Here is a 17,543-nt window from a genome sequence, read left to right as displayed (position 1 = left end):
TGATGCAGAAACAGTTTGCCAATATCTTATTCAAATCATGTTAAAACATAATTTTATCTTGCAGACAGAACTGTTTGTCCATTTTGCTTATTACAACTGATCTTCCACAATTCCCACCAATTTAAATACCAGAATCAACTAAAGACAATATTATTTGCTACTTCTTTCTATTTATACAACTTTTAGTGTTTTAACATATAAATCTTTCAAGTTTGCAAGTCACTTATCTGTTTCAAGGGGTGAATTTACAACTAGAAAAGGATTAAATCAGTTAACAATCCTGTCTTTTACAAGATCTTAGAAATATTAGGAAAACATTTTAACCTTCCCCGCTTTTAATCACAGATTTCTGAGAGCTCTCAAAGAAATCTGTATGAATTTTAACACCTTAAGAGGGCAAGAGTCTTAACATTTTAACAAAGGGCTTTTGTTATACAAAATGTTTAATTAATTAATAAGGCTAAGTAGGTATTAACAAAAACCCTGTCATTTTGTGTTACATACAAAGCAATCAACTCTGTGTAAGACTGAACTGGTTTATCTTTTACATTCCAGTTGAAGGACTCCCAGCCTTCTCCCTGCAAATTTTTGTTTAAAAGATGGATCTATACACACTTAAAATGCATTCTGTAATGAAAGAGTGACTACTCTCCTAACTTAGACCTTACAACACAAAAAAATTTTCTACCTTAAAAAACTGTAGTAACAAAGAACTTCCCTCTTTCAAGTAATCTGTACTACCATCCAGTTTCAGAAGTTCTAGGAGCCTAATAAAACACTTCACTGATTTTTCAGGGTAGCCCACGGACATCCTTTTATTCTAAAACAAAACACCATCATCATAAGCCTATCCGTATTTCATACGGAAAGCAGTAGAACCAATACTCTCCTTTCAGATGGGTAAACTCAACAGATGAAAGAATGGAGAAATAAAAGACCATAGCATGTATTTTTCCTAACAGTACAAAAAGATTTGAGTCTCCCCCATAACTGTCTACAACATCAACAGAGCACTCAGCTCTTTGCTAAGTGCAATTATTAGTAGAAAATTGTATTACTACAGGCAATCAGTTTTGTCTCAATTGATATTTTGTTCTTTTACCATTTTCAAGAGAGTCTTATGTATTTCATTAGGGCAGAGTAACTATACCAAACTGTACTAATTAAGAAACAAGTTAGAGATATCTTGTGATGACAACAATATTATTACATAAAATCCATGTGCTTACACTATACTTATTGAACAGGTGCTCCCAGAATTTTTCAGACAGCCCCTAAGAAAAGAGAGAAGCCTTCTCTACTTGGGCTAGAGAAGGCAGGTTCTGTAAGATTAGCAACAGTGAAATTACAGAAGAAAATAGGTTTACCTGAACATGAACAAATCTAGAGCTGCTACTAAAGAAAAGTGTGTGCGAGTGTTTTGCTAATAGTCTCACAGGCTATACACAAGAAAATATTCCACATGAAAACATAGTTTTCAAGCCTCACACTCCAATTTATTCCTCATATTACATATGGAAGAAAACCAATTCAAATGATGTGTGTGTGCAGTAAAATAAGCAGCGTGATACACACATCTGCAAGTATTTCTCTAGCAGATATTTGAAGTGCCTATATGACAATCACTAAGGCAAGAGTTTAAAAACCTATCACAAATGTAGGTTCAATCAGTTGTCTCCAGTGGCTAAAATCAAAGGCATCTAAAGTGATGCTTTGGAATTATTCATCGCAAAACAATCCTATTCTTTCAACAGGTAACTAATAAATGATGGCTGAGAACAGGCTTGCACTACCCCTGAGGTCCAATTGTTCCTCAGAACACTGCCTACTTTTGCTCCCTGGTGTTACATTTTAACTCTAATTGCATGATCAAGCCAATAAATTGGACTCAGGGGACAAAAAACCCACTACAAAAGTACCTACTCTGACAAAACCAGAGGCTGCAAGAAAATGCACTTCAAACAGAAGTGAGGCAAGATGAGACAAGCGAAGAAGAGGTATCAAGGCCTGAAAGACAGTCATTAATACTGACAGATTACTGTAATTCTGGCTGTCAAGGTGATCGATTTAAGCAGCATATGCCAATCAATACCCTCCTCATTTACTGAGCAGCATTAGATATATAGTTAGGTAAGATGTCCCTAAGACAGGATTTCAAACCATACTGAACGAACATAACCAGTACAATTTATGCTTTGGAATCTTAGTTGGTTTTTTCATTTGTCCTGGTTTTAATTGGGCAAACGTCAGTGTGATGCTATCCATACAGAAGTTACTTTACATAATTCTATTACACCACACTGCAATAATGTACATAAGTCCTTTCAGTGAGATATTTCAAACTACACCCATTTTCTATATAACATTAAATCACTGATCACTAATATGAAGATTCTTAAATGCATCAGTAATTTCTTCATTTAGCTTTTTTTGCATCAGTGGCTTGCCATTCTTAGTACTTCAGCCATCCATGCTTTACAAGTAACCAAATCTTCCTGGTATTTCCTATGGAATTTTCTTTATAACAGTCTCTTATTGTTCAAATATACTTGTGACATCAAAGGAAAACACATTAACTGCAGGCATTAGTTCAGAGTAAAAGATCTATAAAGATAATATAAACAGCTATTACTATCACTGCATTCCTACAAACAGACACACACATACATGCATGCCTCTTTATAGAGGTATAAAATGTTCCTCTTATACTTAGGTTTTTAGAATGCACAGAGAAACTGTTACACATCATTCCTTCTAACTGAAATACCTGAACAGGCCATTAGAACAATCAGATACTTAAAAATGCCTTGGATATCTTCTGTTTTTCACGTTACGCATTTGTATGCAGGCCTTTAATTAATCACATTTTGAATTATTAAAAGGTCAAGTGATATGTCAGCAGAACTAGGAGAACAATAGAACAGAGCAAATCAAAGCACAGAAAAGACTGAACATCATATTCTATACCTTGAACTTGGAAAAAAAAATTGTTGCTAAACAATAAAACAGATTTTAGAAATAACTCCTATTTTCTCCTGGAAAAAACTGGGGGTCATATGATGAACTCATTCATGACTCTTACTTGAACTATGAGATAAGGCTGCAATGGTTTGATTCAGGGAAGGGAGAAATTATTTTTTCTAAAGAATATAGAGTACTATCTAAAAAGTGCCTCAAGCATTATCTTCCATGTCTGTTTCTGCTTACCTGTGGTGCCAGAAAAATCAGCAACAAGTATCTTAAAACTGTAATTAATGTTCTGGGTTAAAATTCTGTATTGCAGAAATACATTAAAATTTGCCAAGAATCTTGTCATATGGTAGTTCAGAAAAATTCTGATTAAAAACATATTATAAGAGCAATTATAATGGCATTATTCCCTCCAGTATACCAAACTAAAATCAGTGGCACTGTGAAAAATTAATTCATGATACATTTTTAAGGAGAGATAGCATCCCTTGTGCCTTTTCCATTTGTTATAATTATCATTGATGAAGCGTCACTGTATTTTTTTTCCTTATGGGTGCTTGTGCATCTATAAGATAGAAAATTTACTGGACTGAGTAGGAAGGTAAACTGGCATTGCCAAAATTGTGCTTTACAAACTTCTGAGATTATGTATCAGTGAGAAATCTCCAAAATTTTCACAATTTCCAGTTAGAAAATATAAATCAAACAAATATTCTTAATTAAATGAGAAAAATGTTGCCAATGAATTTGAAGAATACTCTTCACTTGCTTTATGCCATTAATAACAATCACTGTCTTTTTAAAGATAAGCTTTCCAATGTCAGTAATTCTATCTTGAGGTAGATGATGGTCAACCATTAAAACCAGTAACACTACCAGTGCAAATAACACCCTTTCTTGGGGCAACTGGGTATGATATCAAACAAGAAAGGTTCTAAGCTATGAGTTTTTAAAACAGAGGAAATTTTTAACAAAAAACTCATTCTTTTTTCAAAAAGAAGTTACTGTCTTATCAGATGAGGTTAACATCTTCCCTTTCTCTGAAGGCAGCTGCCTAAGAAAGTCAGCTAAAATGTATCAAGTAGCAACTATTTAGGAAAATACTGTCAAAAAATATAGGGGGATGTAAATTTTCCAGTTTTGAGAAAAAATACTCATATATCAAAGAATTTAAATTAGGATTTATACCACAATATTTTGTAGATGGAATAATCAAAACATTACCTTTTTGCTATTTAAATAAATCTGTTTCATGACACCCAAAACCCCTTGGAAGCTAATTGGTTGAAGAATTCTCAGCATTAGGCCAAAACTTTGTAGATTATTAGAAAAAGGGGAAAATTATGTTATGATGTTTCTATATACAGAACACCTATATCCCAGGTGTTCTGAAGTTCCAACAAATTTCAGATTTAGAAGATGCTAAGTACAATTTCTTGCTGTGTCTCCAGCTACACACCAGGTAGCATCCTTTGGAAAGAGAATACTACATAACAGATAAAGCATTATGGTGTCTGAAGTGCACTATTTGCAGACAGTTTTGAATAATGGCTGACACTTCAAAATTTGTGTACTGGATGTAAAAAGTAACACAAGTTGTTTCACATTTGGAATTCCACTCCTGCAAGGTTTCTAGTTATCTGTACAGATCTATAAAAACATTGTTTTACAACATGAATAATTTCAACAAGCTGGATCACTGGAGGTGTTTACTAGGCCCAGAAAAGGACATCATCTCAGTGTACATTTTGGCACCTGGCTAAATTCTGGTTTTATATTCAGGAAGTTCAAGTAACATTCTGTACAAAGCCACTCTTTCTCTTAAAAAATTTTAGTATGGACCCACTTCCTATGCATCAGTTTCCACAGTCCAACTGTCACAAGGTGCTTGCTCTGGGATAGAAGCTATAAATTAAACTATTCCTATCAGGATTTTCAATGCAATTTAGTAAATAAAGAGTATTTAACACCCCCCTAAATATTTGCCTCCCTTTTCTACCTTACAATGAAAATGATTGTTCTCAACATTCAGTCCCATTATTACACCTGCAGTTTATTCAGGAGGGAAGCACCTCCTCCTTATGACAACAACAAACACAAGGAGAAGGAACACGTTATCTATGAGATACAGAAGGGTACTGCTGCTTCATTAACAAGACAATTCAAGAATTCGATGTCACCTGCTACTGTGGTGACAAACTACATTTGTGCCACCTGTTGGTGAGGGGGCACTGTTACAAGAAAGCCAGGCCACCAAAAGACAATAAGGGACCAGAGAATCCTCTGAAGACAAACAAAAGCAAATTCCACAAATCAGTGCAGAAATTCCGCCTAAAATGGCAATATTCTCTTCAAACAACTGCAGTTATGAAAATGTCAAGCATCAAGTTAAAGCAGGACACCTGCCACGCCCAGCTGATGCTTGCTGATAAATCAAGTAAACATTTAAACTTAAAATCCTACAATATGGAAACATATCATTACATATATTCCGAGAAAAGTATAAAACCAGAGCAGATGAAACCTTTAAAAATAATTTAAAAATAAGATCTTCAAAATGTCTTGCTAAGTTTGCTATCAGAAGTATCAAAATAACGTCAGAAAGAGGAAGGTGACTGACAGAATATGTCAATCTGAGAAAGCTACTTTAGACCACACAATACATGCTCAAAGTCAGAGCAGACTATAAAAGCGAGATGAGCAGAATTTCCTGTATCCATGCAACCATTATTATACTATTCACACATACTACCACTGCTGCCTTGTCATTAACAGACCAGTGCAATAAGGAAAAAGTTGCAATCAGGTTACATGAAGAGGACTGAATATCCCTGCTGATTACAAATGACAGCTGATTTTTTCAGCCAGGTCTGCACTTAGAAAATGAGTTAACTTAGAGAACAGATAAGCCCTCCTTGGAAGGAGAAGGGCCAAACTCAGTGCCACTTTCTTCACATCCCATCTGCTGTCCTTTTTAAGGAAGAGTTTGCCATGGTCCATCCTTACAACAAAGAACAGCAACATGACATTCTCAAATACAGATAAGTACAGATCATCAACTACACATCATCATCAAATCCACACTGAGTCAAAAGGTGCCCACCACGTATTACACATCACAGCAAAATGAACCACGCACCTGCAGGCACAGAGACATCCATACATAAAGGCTGGCTTGAAATTAAGAGAGCAAACAGAAGTGTGCTTGAAATGTACTCTGTTTGACAGAACACCCATGTATTCTTGTTCCCTCAAGATCCACATAAAACTGAACTTTTACTAACCATCATCAAAGTTCCTAATAAACTAACACTGCTCCGGTATGTTAGATACTTGTAAGAAAGTAAACAAAAATTAATTTTCAGCAAATCACTTCAGAATTCTCTTTTACTGACGCTTTTATGTTCCCGAACATGTGGGAAGTCTTGATTAACATCTTTACTATTCCACATGGGTCTCTGCTTTTGGTACACCTTCTGAAAACCAGCTTTTCCGTTCCTTTTTTTTTTTTCCCTCCCTCTTTGGCATGGTTTTCACCACTCTGAGACCTCTTTTTCATTACACCAGCAACACTCTCAACACTCGAAAAGACCATCTTGATCAATGACTTCTCTCTTTTGCAACAGACAATGGGTCTGGTGGGTTCTTCAGAAAAGCTATTTATCCACAGATCATAAAATATTCCTGCCCCCACACCCTTCAGTCGAGGAAAAAACTTTAAAAGTCAGTAGTACATTGCTACAGCCACAGCTAAATTATGCCAGAGGAAAAAAAAAGTGTGATACACTAGGATAATCCTTGGCCTATTGAATTCCTTGCAATTGCAGAAACACAATTAGATTCAATTTTCAAATGCACCCAGTTACAAACCATGTCCATATCACAAAAAACACCTACCAGTCTTTGCAATTCTTGTATGAGGGAAATTCTTGCTTGACCTCAAATCTTGTCATGGGTTGAACATGAAGAGCATGTCAACAATGTTTTTATTTGTAAGGTTTTTTTAACCACTGACAGCTAGGCTGATCTTTGAAGCTTAATATTTTTTGCTGTTCTCCACTGACACAACTGACTCAACAACAGGGAAGGTTTTTTCTAATTTCATGCCAGGCAAAAAGCATTTAAATAACCGCCAATGTCCCCATTTTGATTTTTTTGAAGTGTTTACAAAGCATTTAATGTAAGATACACCAAGGTAGGTAGAAAAAGAATTGACCAACTACTTAATAAATCTGCTCTTTAACATCAGTGCCTCAAGCAACTGGTGCATCATAAGACTACCAAGTGATGATATGAAATCCACCAACTAGTTCAGTATCTATTATTAAATATATATAATGCTTTATAGTTATAATGTTAACCTTATCAGGAGACAAATATCAACGCTTTAATGAAGGTCACATTATGTCATAAATGACACATGGTGCTTTGACACACATAAACTTATAATTTGGATAATTAAAAGTGAACATGCCACACAGTTCTTAGGAACTGGCCAATTCCTAGACACTGAGCAGGCAACCTATAGCCAATGCATTTATTACAACTTTCATATTCTGCAAAGAAGTTTAAGATACACATTTGTGGTGAGTCTTGGTACTGAAAGTCTGGTACTTGAAAGTAAATTGTTTTCTAGTTGCTCATCACTATGCATCACTTAATGCTATAAGCCATCACTTTTCATGGTATAATGATGATACTACATTTGAAATTCTTTGATTAAGCCACTTGAGAAATGACAAAAAGATCAGACCTTTCCAAACATAAAAATACAATGAATCTGTCATCTACAGAAATGGCATAAACGTCATTTGATGTGATCACATTAAACATCATTCATCTGTAAATCCACTTCATCATATCTCATCTAAAATTCTGAGAATTAACAGTCAGCCTTAGAAAAAAGAGTAGTTTAGCAATGGTCATATGACAAATACAAGTATCTACAGCTTGGGTGGAAGTTAAGCACATAATTTCTTTTCAAACAAATTTTAAACACGGCTGTCAGTTCACAAAATTAAAAAATAGCAAGTTCTTGTTGATTTAACTAACAGGTATACAACAGAACTCAATCTCAAGAAGGGGAGAGAGATAAATGACTGGCTTACCTCACATTTTTTCATTTCTGGTTGGTAAATCTGTTCGTCCAAGAGCAGCTCTTGCAAAAAGCTACTTTGTCAGTTCCAACCCAAAAAAGAGATAATCTTTTCTGACATCTTTACTAAAACACTAATAGCCTTTTGTCTGCAACTTTATATGCTGAGATGAATAACAAAATCTTTATATCTAAAAGGTTACAAATTTCTCCTCTTGAGAGAAAAAGCATTCATGTCCTTCTTGGAAATACAAACCAAAACTACGTCACATTAACACTGGATAAATACTACATATCTTTAAGGAAAGATAGATTATTAATACCATAGCATTGCTATTTTAGAAAGTCTGCCCATAAAATGGTCATTCAAATAATTTTCTTTAACAAGAAGTGGTAAGTACATGTTACAAAATATTAGAAACAGGCAATTTTTCATCACTAATCTATTCTGCACTTAATTAAAAAAATGGTCTTCATCTCAACTGTCTTCTGTAGGTTTAAGCTTCCTGAAAGTATCATCACCATAAAAAATGAAAATATTTCCCCTATGCAAATCTGACAGACATAAGATGACAGAAAACATAAAGACCCTATCTGTAGAACTGCAAGGGAATGTACATGCCTTAGAAACCACATGAGTGAAAGGATACAAGTTTTGGTATAAAGGAATTAATGATTTCAATGCACGGCTTGCATTTATAGCTGTTGCACGAACCATAATAGGAAGAATTTTTCCATTCACAATAGCACCATCAAAGAGTGGACCAAAAAATGGAACCTGAATAAAAAATTATGAAATTCAAAATAAAGCAAGATCTTAGCTATAACAATTAGCAATCAACATTAACAATAGTGCACTCAAATAATATATTTTTTTCTCCTCATTGTTAGATAATCAGACCAGTTATTGTGCCCCGTGACAGACCTTTCCTCTCATGGAAATATGCAGCTTGATATCCTTGGCAACAGATAACTCAGTATTTGAAGAAAATTAAGCAACCGATTGAATATTAAGTCTCATCAAAGCTTATTTACAACATTTGCTGCCAAAATCCTAGGAACAGTCTTGCATATGATGTTTATGGTACTGAAAGGCTAGATGACAATATTTTAGGTGGTAATAAGGAAAGGGAATAGTTACTCCAATTTAAAAATAATATTTGTAATAGCTTTAGATATAACATGTCCATAAGGACCAACTCCATGTGCAATTGTTATAAAATTATTGGTGGGGTGACCATTTTCTCTTATTTTATTTGTTGTGCTTCCTTTCTATGTATAGTATCTATATGATACCATAAGGGTTATATCTATATGATACCATAAGGGTTGTAAGCCCTTCACAGGAGAAATCTGTGGTGAAAGTCTGGCCCCTTTGGATCCTAAGTGTAAAGCTTTATTTGCAAGATCCATAAAATCCCTCAATTTTTAGTACAGGCATGCAAAAGTGTTACAGAACAGATGGATCTCACCTTTCGGTATTACATTTTTCTCTAATCAATCATCATTTTGCAATTAAAAAAATTAAAACTGTTAACTTTAATCTTCATTTCCTCTATGTGTGAATGAAATTCTGAAGCTGCTAGCAAAAAGCATGCGAAGGGCAATGTCAACTTACTGATTTTACAATGCATTGTACTCATTAAACTCTTCTTCCTATGACCTCTGCAATTGTCAAGGTTAAAGACACACCAACTTGTTGGATCAATCTATTACACCAAAAACTCAGACTCTGAACAGAAGTCAGTTCATATTAAACACACGAACAAGAACACAAAAGAAAAGTCACAGAACATTACCTCAGGCTTCTTCATGATTTGGATACTGAACATATGGTTTTTCATGGGATAGATAACTATAAGCACATCACCAAATTCTGTTGGAATTATTCCTCTTCTATAATCTCGAGTATGCTCTGACCAGACAATGTGTACTTCATCATTTCCTAAATGTCTTAGCTGGAAAAGCAAGGATAAAAGCTATCAGTTTAAACATATTATGTAGCCGTACAGCTAGACCAAATGGTCATGTTTCAAAAGGACAAACCCAGTAAAAAGAAATAAAGAAAAATGAATAAATTAACCAAACTGCACTATGGTTCTCTTTCAATTTCAATGACAGTATAATTCACTGTATTGGTTTGTGCAATAGATTTTCATACACTGGTGCCAATATCTATTTCAATTAACACATATGCCAATATGTTTTCTACAGAAACTAAAATTTTGTTGGTATTATCTCAAGAATGCATAGTAATTCAATCTGATTTACTAAAACGCTTTCAAGGTAGTCATCAGTGACAGGCAGTGGCTTACTAAATTCTAAATGAACTCCTAAGTTGTATGAATGAACATCTGTTTAAAAGCTACATATCTGAGAAGTATTTAACCTCACCATTCCAGCCCAATTCCAAGCTGGCTACTAAAACCAAAAAGCTTTTCAAAGAGAACAGCTACTGCAGTTTCCATTGCCCCTAGGTTAACTTGCTCATTTCCCATGAAACCTGCATACTTTTGTAAAAAGAACTCACCCTGTCCCAAAAAAACCCAAAACGGCTCTTTATTTGGCACAGAATGGCCAAATGAGTATCTCAAAATCCATGCTGTATCCTCAGTTGTAATTATACAACCAGGTTAAGGAATATCTTGAACACCTGGGAATTATCCACCTTTAAGCTCCAAAATGCTCCTTCTGCTAAACATTACCACCTGATAAACAAATGTTAACATAATGGGGAGTCTTTATGTATACTGATCAAATACTTTCAGATGATTAAAGGTGTGTTTTTTTCCAAGAAGGGCTATTTCTGAATACTTAAACTAGAATACAATTTTTCACTACTTGTGCATCACCAGTTATAGCTGACAATTGTCTTCACCCACAGCTTTCAGTTTGTTTGCACAGCTTTAGATAGGTAGAATTTGTCAAATTGCCTTGATGATATTAAAAGGACAGCACACAGTTTATCTTCAAAGAAGTAAATATGCAGACACTAATCTAAGTGCCGACAAGAAGTTATTGTGTACAAAAATGCAAAAATTTTTTGTATTCATTTTCTGAACATAACAGCACTTTAAAAGAAGCAATACATATACACAGTCATCAGAAAAATTTCATTGTAAGTACTCATAGAAGAAAATCTACTGGAATGCTAACTTCATTTTATCTGAAGGCTTATATTGGCTGTCAGAAGCAGACTCTGCTTTTCTGGCTTTAAACTGCATTAGACTGAAAAAAAAAAGGGTTGCATTTATCCAAGAAAATTATTTTCTTCAGTGTTGGACTGGGCAAAGGATAGATGGTATCAATAGCCTATATCTTGTCTGATGCTCAAGAAGTCTTTTGTCTTGACCAGATCATACAAACATCGAATCTCCAGTGACTTTGGTTCCTTTGAAATGAGATGATTTTCTCTCTTTTGTAAATGGCTGAATTATTTTGGGCAACATTTAGTTAGGGATGCTTTCATGCCAACTGTAAACCCAGCTTAATAAAAGAATTGGTTATAACAACATTCTCTATGCTGAGTTTTATTTGACTAGATTAGAACAAAATCAGGCAGCAACTTGAAAGACTGATGTGCAGCATGCAAACACCAGCTGCAGAAACCCTGAATGACATTTAGCAGGGAAAACTGTTGTAAAAGGAAACTAAGTGTGGAAACATTCTGAAGGCCTGAACCTCTTCTGTTTTCCTAGGTGAAGCAACAGTCAAATTAGCTGTTGAAATATGACAATGACAAAATGGCATAATGGACTGATGGACCTGCACTTAGAAGCAAGAAAAAAGCTCAGGAAGGATGAGGCTGCCCAACCAATGAGAAAGCAAAAGGGGAATCAGTTTAGCTATGAAAGCTTGTGAAACGTGAACAAGCATGATCCTAGATAGAAGGATGGCCATCTGGTGCACTGACTTATCTGACTTCATTGATGTGACGACCAAAAAAAACCCAAAATTAGGTGTGATACATCCATCACTGCACTGCACCATTTCTAATTCAGCAATATTGAACTATTTACTAGAGGAATTAGACCCCTTTACTATCTTGGACTCAAAGACAACAAACTCGTCTACCATTAGAAATGAGGGATAGTGACAGCTTCAAAATCTAAAACATACAGAGAGCTTAGTGCAGCTTCCTGAGGGCATCACTGCCACTGAATTTCACTTATCAAAAGGTTGCCCCTGAGTAACTGTTACTGATACCTGCATCTGATCACACAAGACATCAATCAGTTCTTGCTCTTCTGTCAAAGTTACCCAGAGACAGCATCACTTGTGATGAATGCTTTCACACCAGACAAAGATTTTGGTGTGATAAAAGTGTATTGCTAGGACTACTGAAAAGAGACACACATTTTTGGATGCCAAGTGTACCAAAGCTATTGTGACCCTTCTCTCCAATTTTAAAGTTTGTGTTATATCCCCATACAGGTGTGGGGATACACCCCAGTCTAAAAGCACTAACTCTTTCCTCTGCAAAGGAAAATGTATCAGATTATTCCAATGAGTTCGAAGTCCTGCCAAGTGTGTTTCACCTCATGATTACTGCCAAGTACGACTTGACCAAGACCTAGTTTGAGTTAAGTGTAGAATGGCATCTCTGTAACACCAAATGGATTGAGAGTCAAAATCTGAATCTGCAAGCAGGTGGATGATTGTATAAACTGTGAATGGTGATTTATAAAGATGTAATGAATTCAAGTTCAAATTTTTGATCAATGCCTTGCTTCTATTATAGAAGGTAAAAGACTGACAAAAATAACAGACAAGTAAACAATATTGGATGTTGATGTCATCTTTATGTTTGGAAGAGAATTAACTTCTGGATAAGTCATCTTGTCCAGATCAGAAGTTGTCTTTCTAAATTTACAACTTTGTAGGTGCACAAACCACAGTAAGCAAAGTGAAGCACAAATGCTTATTAGCAACATAAGGCACAGCAATAGTATAAATTTAAAAAATCTCTAAAATAATGTACTTAAGTAACTGCTAATACTATAAAGCTGAAACACTGGGAACTATAGGTTACCTATCAATATTTTAAAATGCTAAATACTGCATAAATGTGGATCAAACTGCTCTGGAGTTTATTATCAAGGTGAAATGCAAGACAAAAAAATGGAGATGGACAAATGCAAAGAAACTGTAAAAAAGATGGTAAAGACTAGAAAAGTGTCTTTTATGGAAGCATTCTTCAAGAATGAAAGTGTCAAGGCCAGAGAAAGAAAGGGAGGTTCAGCAATCAAAATAACAGTTTAAGATATAGTGGACAAATTTTAAATGTTTGTATGGAAAGGCTACATTGCAAGAAATTTTATGTAGAAAAAAGAACAGTCTCAAGAATCCAAAAAATGGACCACATTAAAGATGATTTCCCTTGTGCTATGGGCACAAGGGACAGGCACAGTGGTCATGTTACCCATGGTGATCCAGAAAGGTGGCAATGAAAGAAATTAAGAGCTCTCTGTTTTAGCCATTTTGGACCTGAGCTGTCGGGAAGACAGCCCTGAGGAAATTTCAGAGACAAATGGATTTTTCTAGGCTCGCTTTGAAACTCCACTCCATAAAAACAAATATATAAAAATGACCAACTGTTAGGTTACCTGAAATTTCAAATTTAACTCAAAATACTTTAAAATATTCTTACTCTACAGCCATCATCATGTGTCAGCTCTCCTAATACATTTATGTTAACTGAATACAAAAGAAATGTGAAATAAATATAACCAGGAGGGATGATCAAATCTAATTTTGATACATTAGTGTCATATGCTGTACATGTTACAATAGCAGCCAGACTTAATACTAAGCTGCAGGCTATACTGAAATTTCCAAATGGCAGATTGTTCTAAGTGATACCAAGTATAATTGAAGTAATAAACGATAGTAAAAGCAAAGCACACTGTCAGGAAGAATTTAAGTATTTACTTTTTAAAATTAAATGAGTTAGGTTTGGAAAGGCAAGACAAGTGAAATAATGCAGGGCTCAATTTACAGAAAATTCCTTTTATTTATCTGTTGCATTAACCCTTGAACTCTTGCCAAAATTACTGTAATTTCTAATACTCACTTACCTAAAGGAGGGAGGAAAAAAAAATGTATTTTCTTATAATACAACAGCAAACCCTAACTTTTTTCCTCTTCAAAAAATGTTAGTGTTCATTATAAAAAGAACAGAAGGAGTAGAAATATCTGAAATAAGAGCTTACTGCTACTGATTTTGCCCACTAAATGTAAACAGCGCTGCTTGTCTACAGCATATTCACCCTCTAGGTGAATTCTTCACAAAACCATTTTAACTATGGTGTGTTTGTTTGCATTTTTTTAAAGTAGCAGCTCGATAAAATATTGTGCTATTTAATTTAGTTTTTAAACCTTCAAGTTCTAAATAGATACCACAATAGAAAAAAAACAAACCCAGAAAAACTGGGAGCTATAAATATTTTATGTGATTAGAACAATGTCACACATTTAGATTAGAACAATGTCCATTTAGTATTCCAATCATTATTAACATTACTACTTTTTATATCTTGTTTATAATACTCTCACAATACCTTCATTCTTTTATCAGGCTAAGGAAGGAGGAGGTAGACAGGTGATAAGCTATAGAAAAGAATACATGAGCTTTCTCACTCTGTGAACTGAACTGAGCGTCTTCACAGTTTCATTTAATCCTGGTATTTTCTTTCCAAAATTGTTCTTGCAAGGGTAGTGTAAATATTTAACTCATTACTCTAACTTTTAATTCTAAGAAAAACAAAATGTATTCCATTATTAGCATTAAATCTTTACTCTGTTATTTGCAACTTAAATACCTATTTTACATATGCATTTCAATGCTAAGTTCCTTTACACGTTCAGGAGTTTTTCAGCTGTTTTCCCTGAATTCATGTCTTTTCCTGCTCTTGTTCATGTCTTAGAAAAAAATGCTCCAGGGGTATCAAAGACACTTAAAAGTTTTATTTACTGCTCTGTAAGACTGATGGAAAATAAGTTTAAAATTGGCTTAGCCTCTAAAACAGCAGAATCTTGATTTTGAAGTGGCCGGACTGGCAGGAAGAAGTTTTGTTTTAATTTAATTTAATTTCCATTTATAAGATGAACCTATCATGCACCTCTAGGCACATTTACTACATAAAAAGCAGCAGCAGTTCTGAGCCAACTACTGCAAGTTTGCTTGGTTTTCTCTCATTGAATGAAATAGACAAAGGAAGTACATGAAAGACCTTTACAGAAGCTTAAAACTCAAGTTTCTCTGGAGGTCAGGAACAGTACATGGACTCATAATAATAATTACAACTTTTAGCACACACGCAGCTCTCAAATGACTTTAAGGTTCCCTATAGTGTGTTTGAGCCAGACAGAATCTCATAAAACACATTCCTTTTGCTGATGTGTTCAGTTTAAGCTGCATGAGTAGCTGCAGAACGATTAGAGGAATTAAGCCTCTTTTCCTACCCATGTCTCCTGATACCACTTGCTTCTTCCTCTCAAGATGCAAACTTCATTTGATGCATTTCTCAAGGTTGGGATGACTGTCCCAGCATCTCTGGTGCTGGTTCCTTCCTGTCTGATGCTTATTCCCATGCAGCCTTTACCTGCTGAGTAGAAGCACTAAGATTTCTTTTTCTTAGCCTACCTTCATTAAGCATACAGGAAATGAACAACTTTGAAATGTGTCTACTAAATAAGACAAATGCCAAAAGGTGTTAAGAAAGGGAAGGGAGACATAATGGTGGCTTCACCAGCCTCCATTCTTTGGGAAAATTGCTTTAAAAGAAGAACAACACACACTAAAGAAGAACAAGAACAAAATTACACAAAAATCAAGTAGCTTGATTATACAACCCATCAGTAGCTGAGCTACAAATAAAATTCTGATCTTTTGATACCCTACATATCAATACAGACCTCGAATATTCCAAATTACTGAAGAATGAGAATGTGAGTAGAAGATGAGAGGAGAGAAATATGCCTGGGGCTGGAATTGTTAAAAAGTCCAGTTGACACCATTTTCACAAGTTAAATGACAGCAGGCCTGGACCAGCACTGAGCCTTGCCCAGTAGGAACAGCTCAATGTAGATTCAGGGTGATCCTGGAAACAGACATGAGATTTTGCCTGTGTGTTCTGCTGAAGTCTGTGGCATTTGCAAATTATTTACTAGTAACTGATTTTCACTGTGACCATCTTCCTCCTTGTCAACACTTTTTAATGTTTATTCAAACAGATTATAATGAACAGATAATGAACAGATAATAATGTGTTTTATAAAACCAGGTTTCTCTGTAAAAAACACCAGAGCTACTCAACTTAGAAAAACATACATACACACACAGTATTCTATGCCAGAACAACAGCAACAACCTTATTTTAGAAGTAGTTCCTTTTGCTATTAAACTACTTTTATAAATCATTTAGCAACCTATTACCCTCTCTCTACTTCAGGAAATAGAGAACAGAAATAACCCAGCACCATAAGTATACAAGAAAAAAAAAATTTCAGTTTAAAAAAAACATGAAACAAACCAATGTAAGGTGTGACAGTGAGAAGTTAGAACTCATAGTCTGTTTATAATAATAACAATAATGTTTTTTTTTCCAAGTTGAACACAAAGAACAAAACAGCCATTAATAATTGAGGCTTGCCAGAGGCATGGCTATTTCTCTCCTTACTAACTGTCTACTGTCTAATTTAATTACAAGTATTAAACTCCACACTGAGGTCAACCAGCTTCAGTTCCTCCAATATTACACTTCCACCAGTGCTCATTAACGTGTCTACTGAATGGATTAGCACATCTGAAGATGTATGTACGCAGGACGGGGGACAATCTAATGATAGCCAATTGTTCATTTATAATAGGACACATGTTTGAGACTGTAACTTATTATCACTAATGTGGAATTTATTAAATTTTAAAGAAAAAAAAATACCAGTACAGAAAACCATTTTTTTCCTATTGTCACTGTGAGACATCATATCACTGTTGAGCATTTGTGTCTGCTCCAAAACACCTTATATACAACAAATGTTACAAAATTCTTCATATTTTAAACTTTTTTTGAAGGGAACATTATATTAATAGACACTATGTGACTCTTAAGTGAATAAAAAGTCATCTTAGGGAGTACAGACCACATATTTATTAATTGGCCTTTAAAGTCTCAAAGCACAAAAACATCATCCAGATGTCATGCTGCTTCTTCTACACAAACTTCATTTTTCATCACTAGACGTGATCCTACCAACACTTGCAATGATGGCAAAAATCACTACTATAATAAAATTAGCAACTGATATAGACAATTTATATGGCTTAACCTACTTCAGTAAAATACCACCTGTCAGCAGGCAAAGGCATTAAGATATTTTGTATGCTTTTTTTTTAGAAAACGTTAGTGGATTTTCTTTGACTCTGACTTCTCTGAGTTTATTACTAAAAGAAAATCTGTTATTCAGAAACACCCAC

General features: G+C 34.8%; 1 protein-coding gene across 12 annotated transcripts in view; it reads right to left on the bottom strand.

Moving 5' to 3' along the window:
• The window catches only part of RALGAPA1 (Ral GTPase activating protein catalytic subunit alpha 1), a 121,569-nt gene that overhangs the window by 22,719 nt on the left and 81,307 nt on the right, over window positions 1–17,543 (bottom strand). For 11 of the 12 annotated variants that reach the window (XM_071746117.1, XM_071746126.1, XM_071746114.1 and 8 more), the window contains 2 exons: window positions 9,865–10,023; window positions 8,716–8,843 (listed from right to left, as the gene is read on the bottom strand). In XM_071746117.1, the coding sequence (XP_071602218.1) occupies window positions 8,716–8,843; window positions 9,865–10,023 (287 nt within the window). Of the gene's footprint in view, window positions 1–7,881; window positions 8,140–8,715; window positions 8,844–9,864; window positions 10,024–17,543 lie in introns of those variants that run through there. The other variant, XM_071746115.1, reaches the window with a different exon arrangement.

The sequence above is a fragment of the Heliangelus exortis genome, chromosome 5, assembly GCF_036169615.1.
Source record: "Heliangelus exortis chromosome 5, bHelExo1.hap1, whole genome shotgun sequence".
NCBI lineage: Eukaryota > Metazoa > Chordata > Aves > Apodiformes > Trochilidae > Heliangelus > Heliangelus exortis.
Note: the sequence above shows the minus strand (reverse complement) of the source record. Positions and strands in the feature narration are given on the sequence as shown.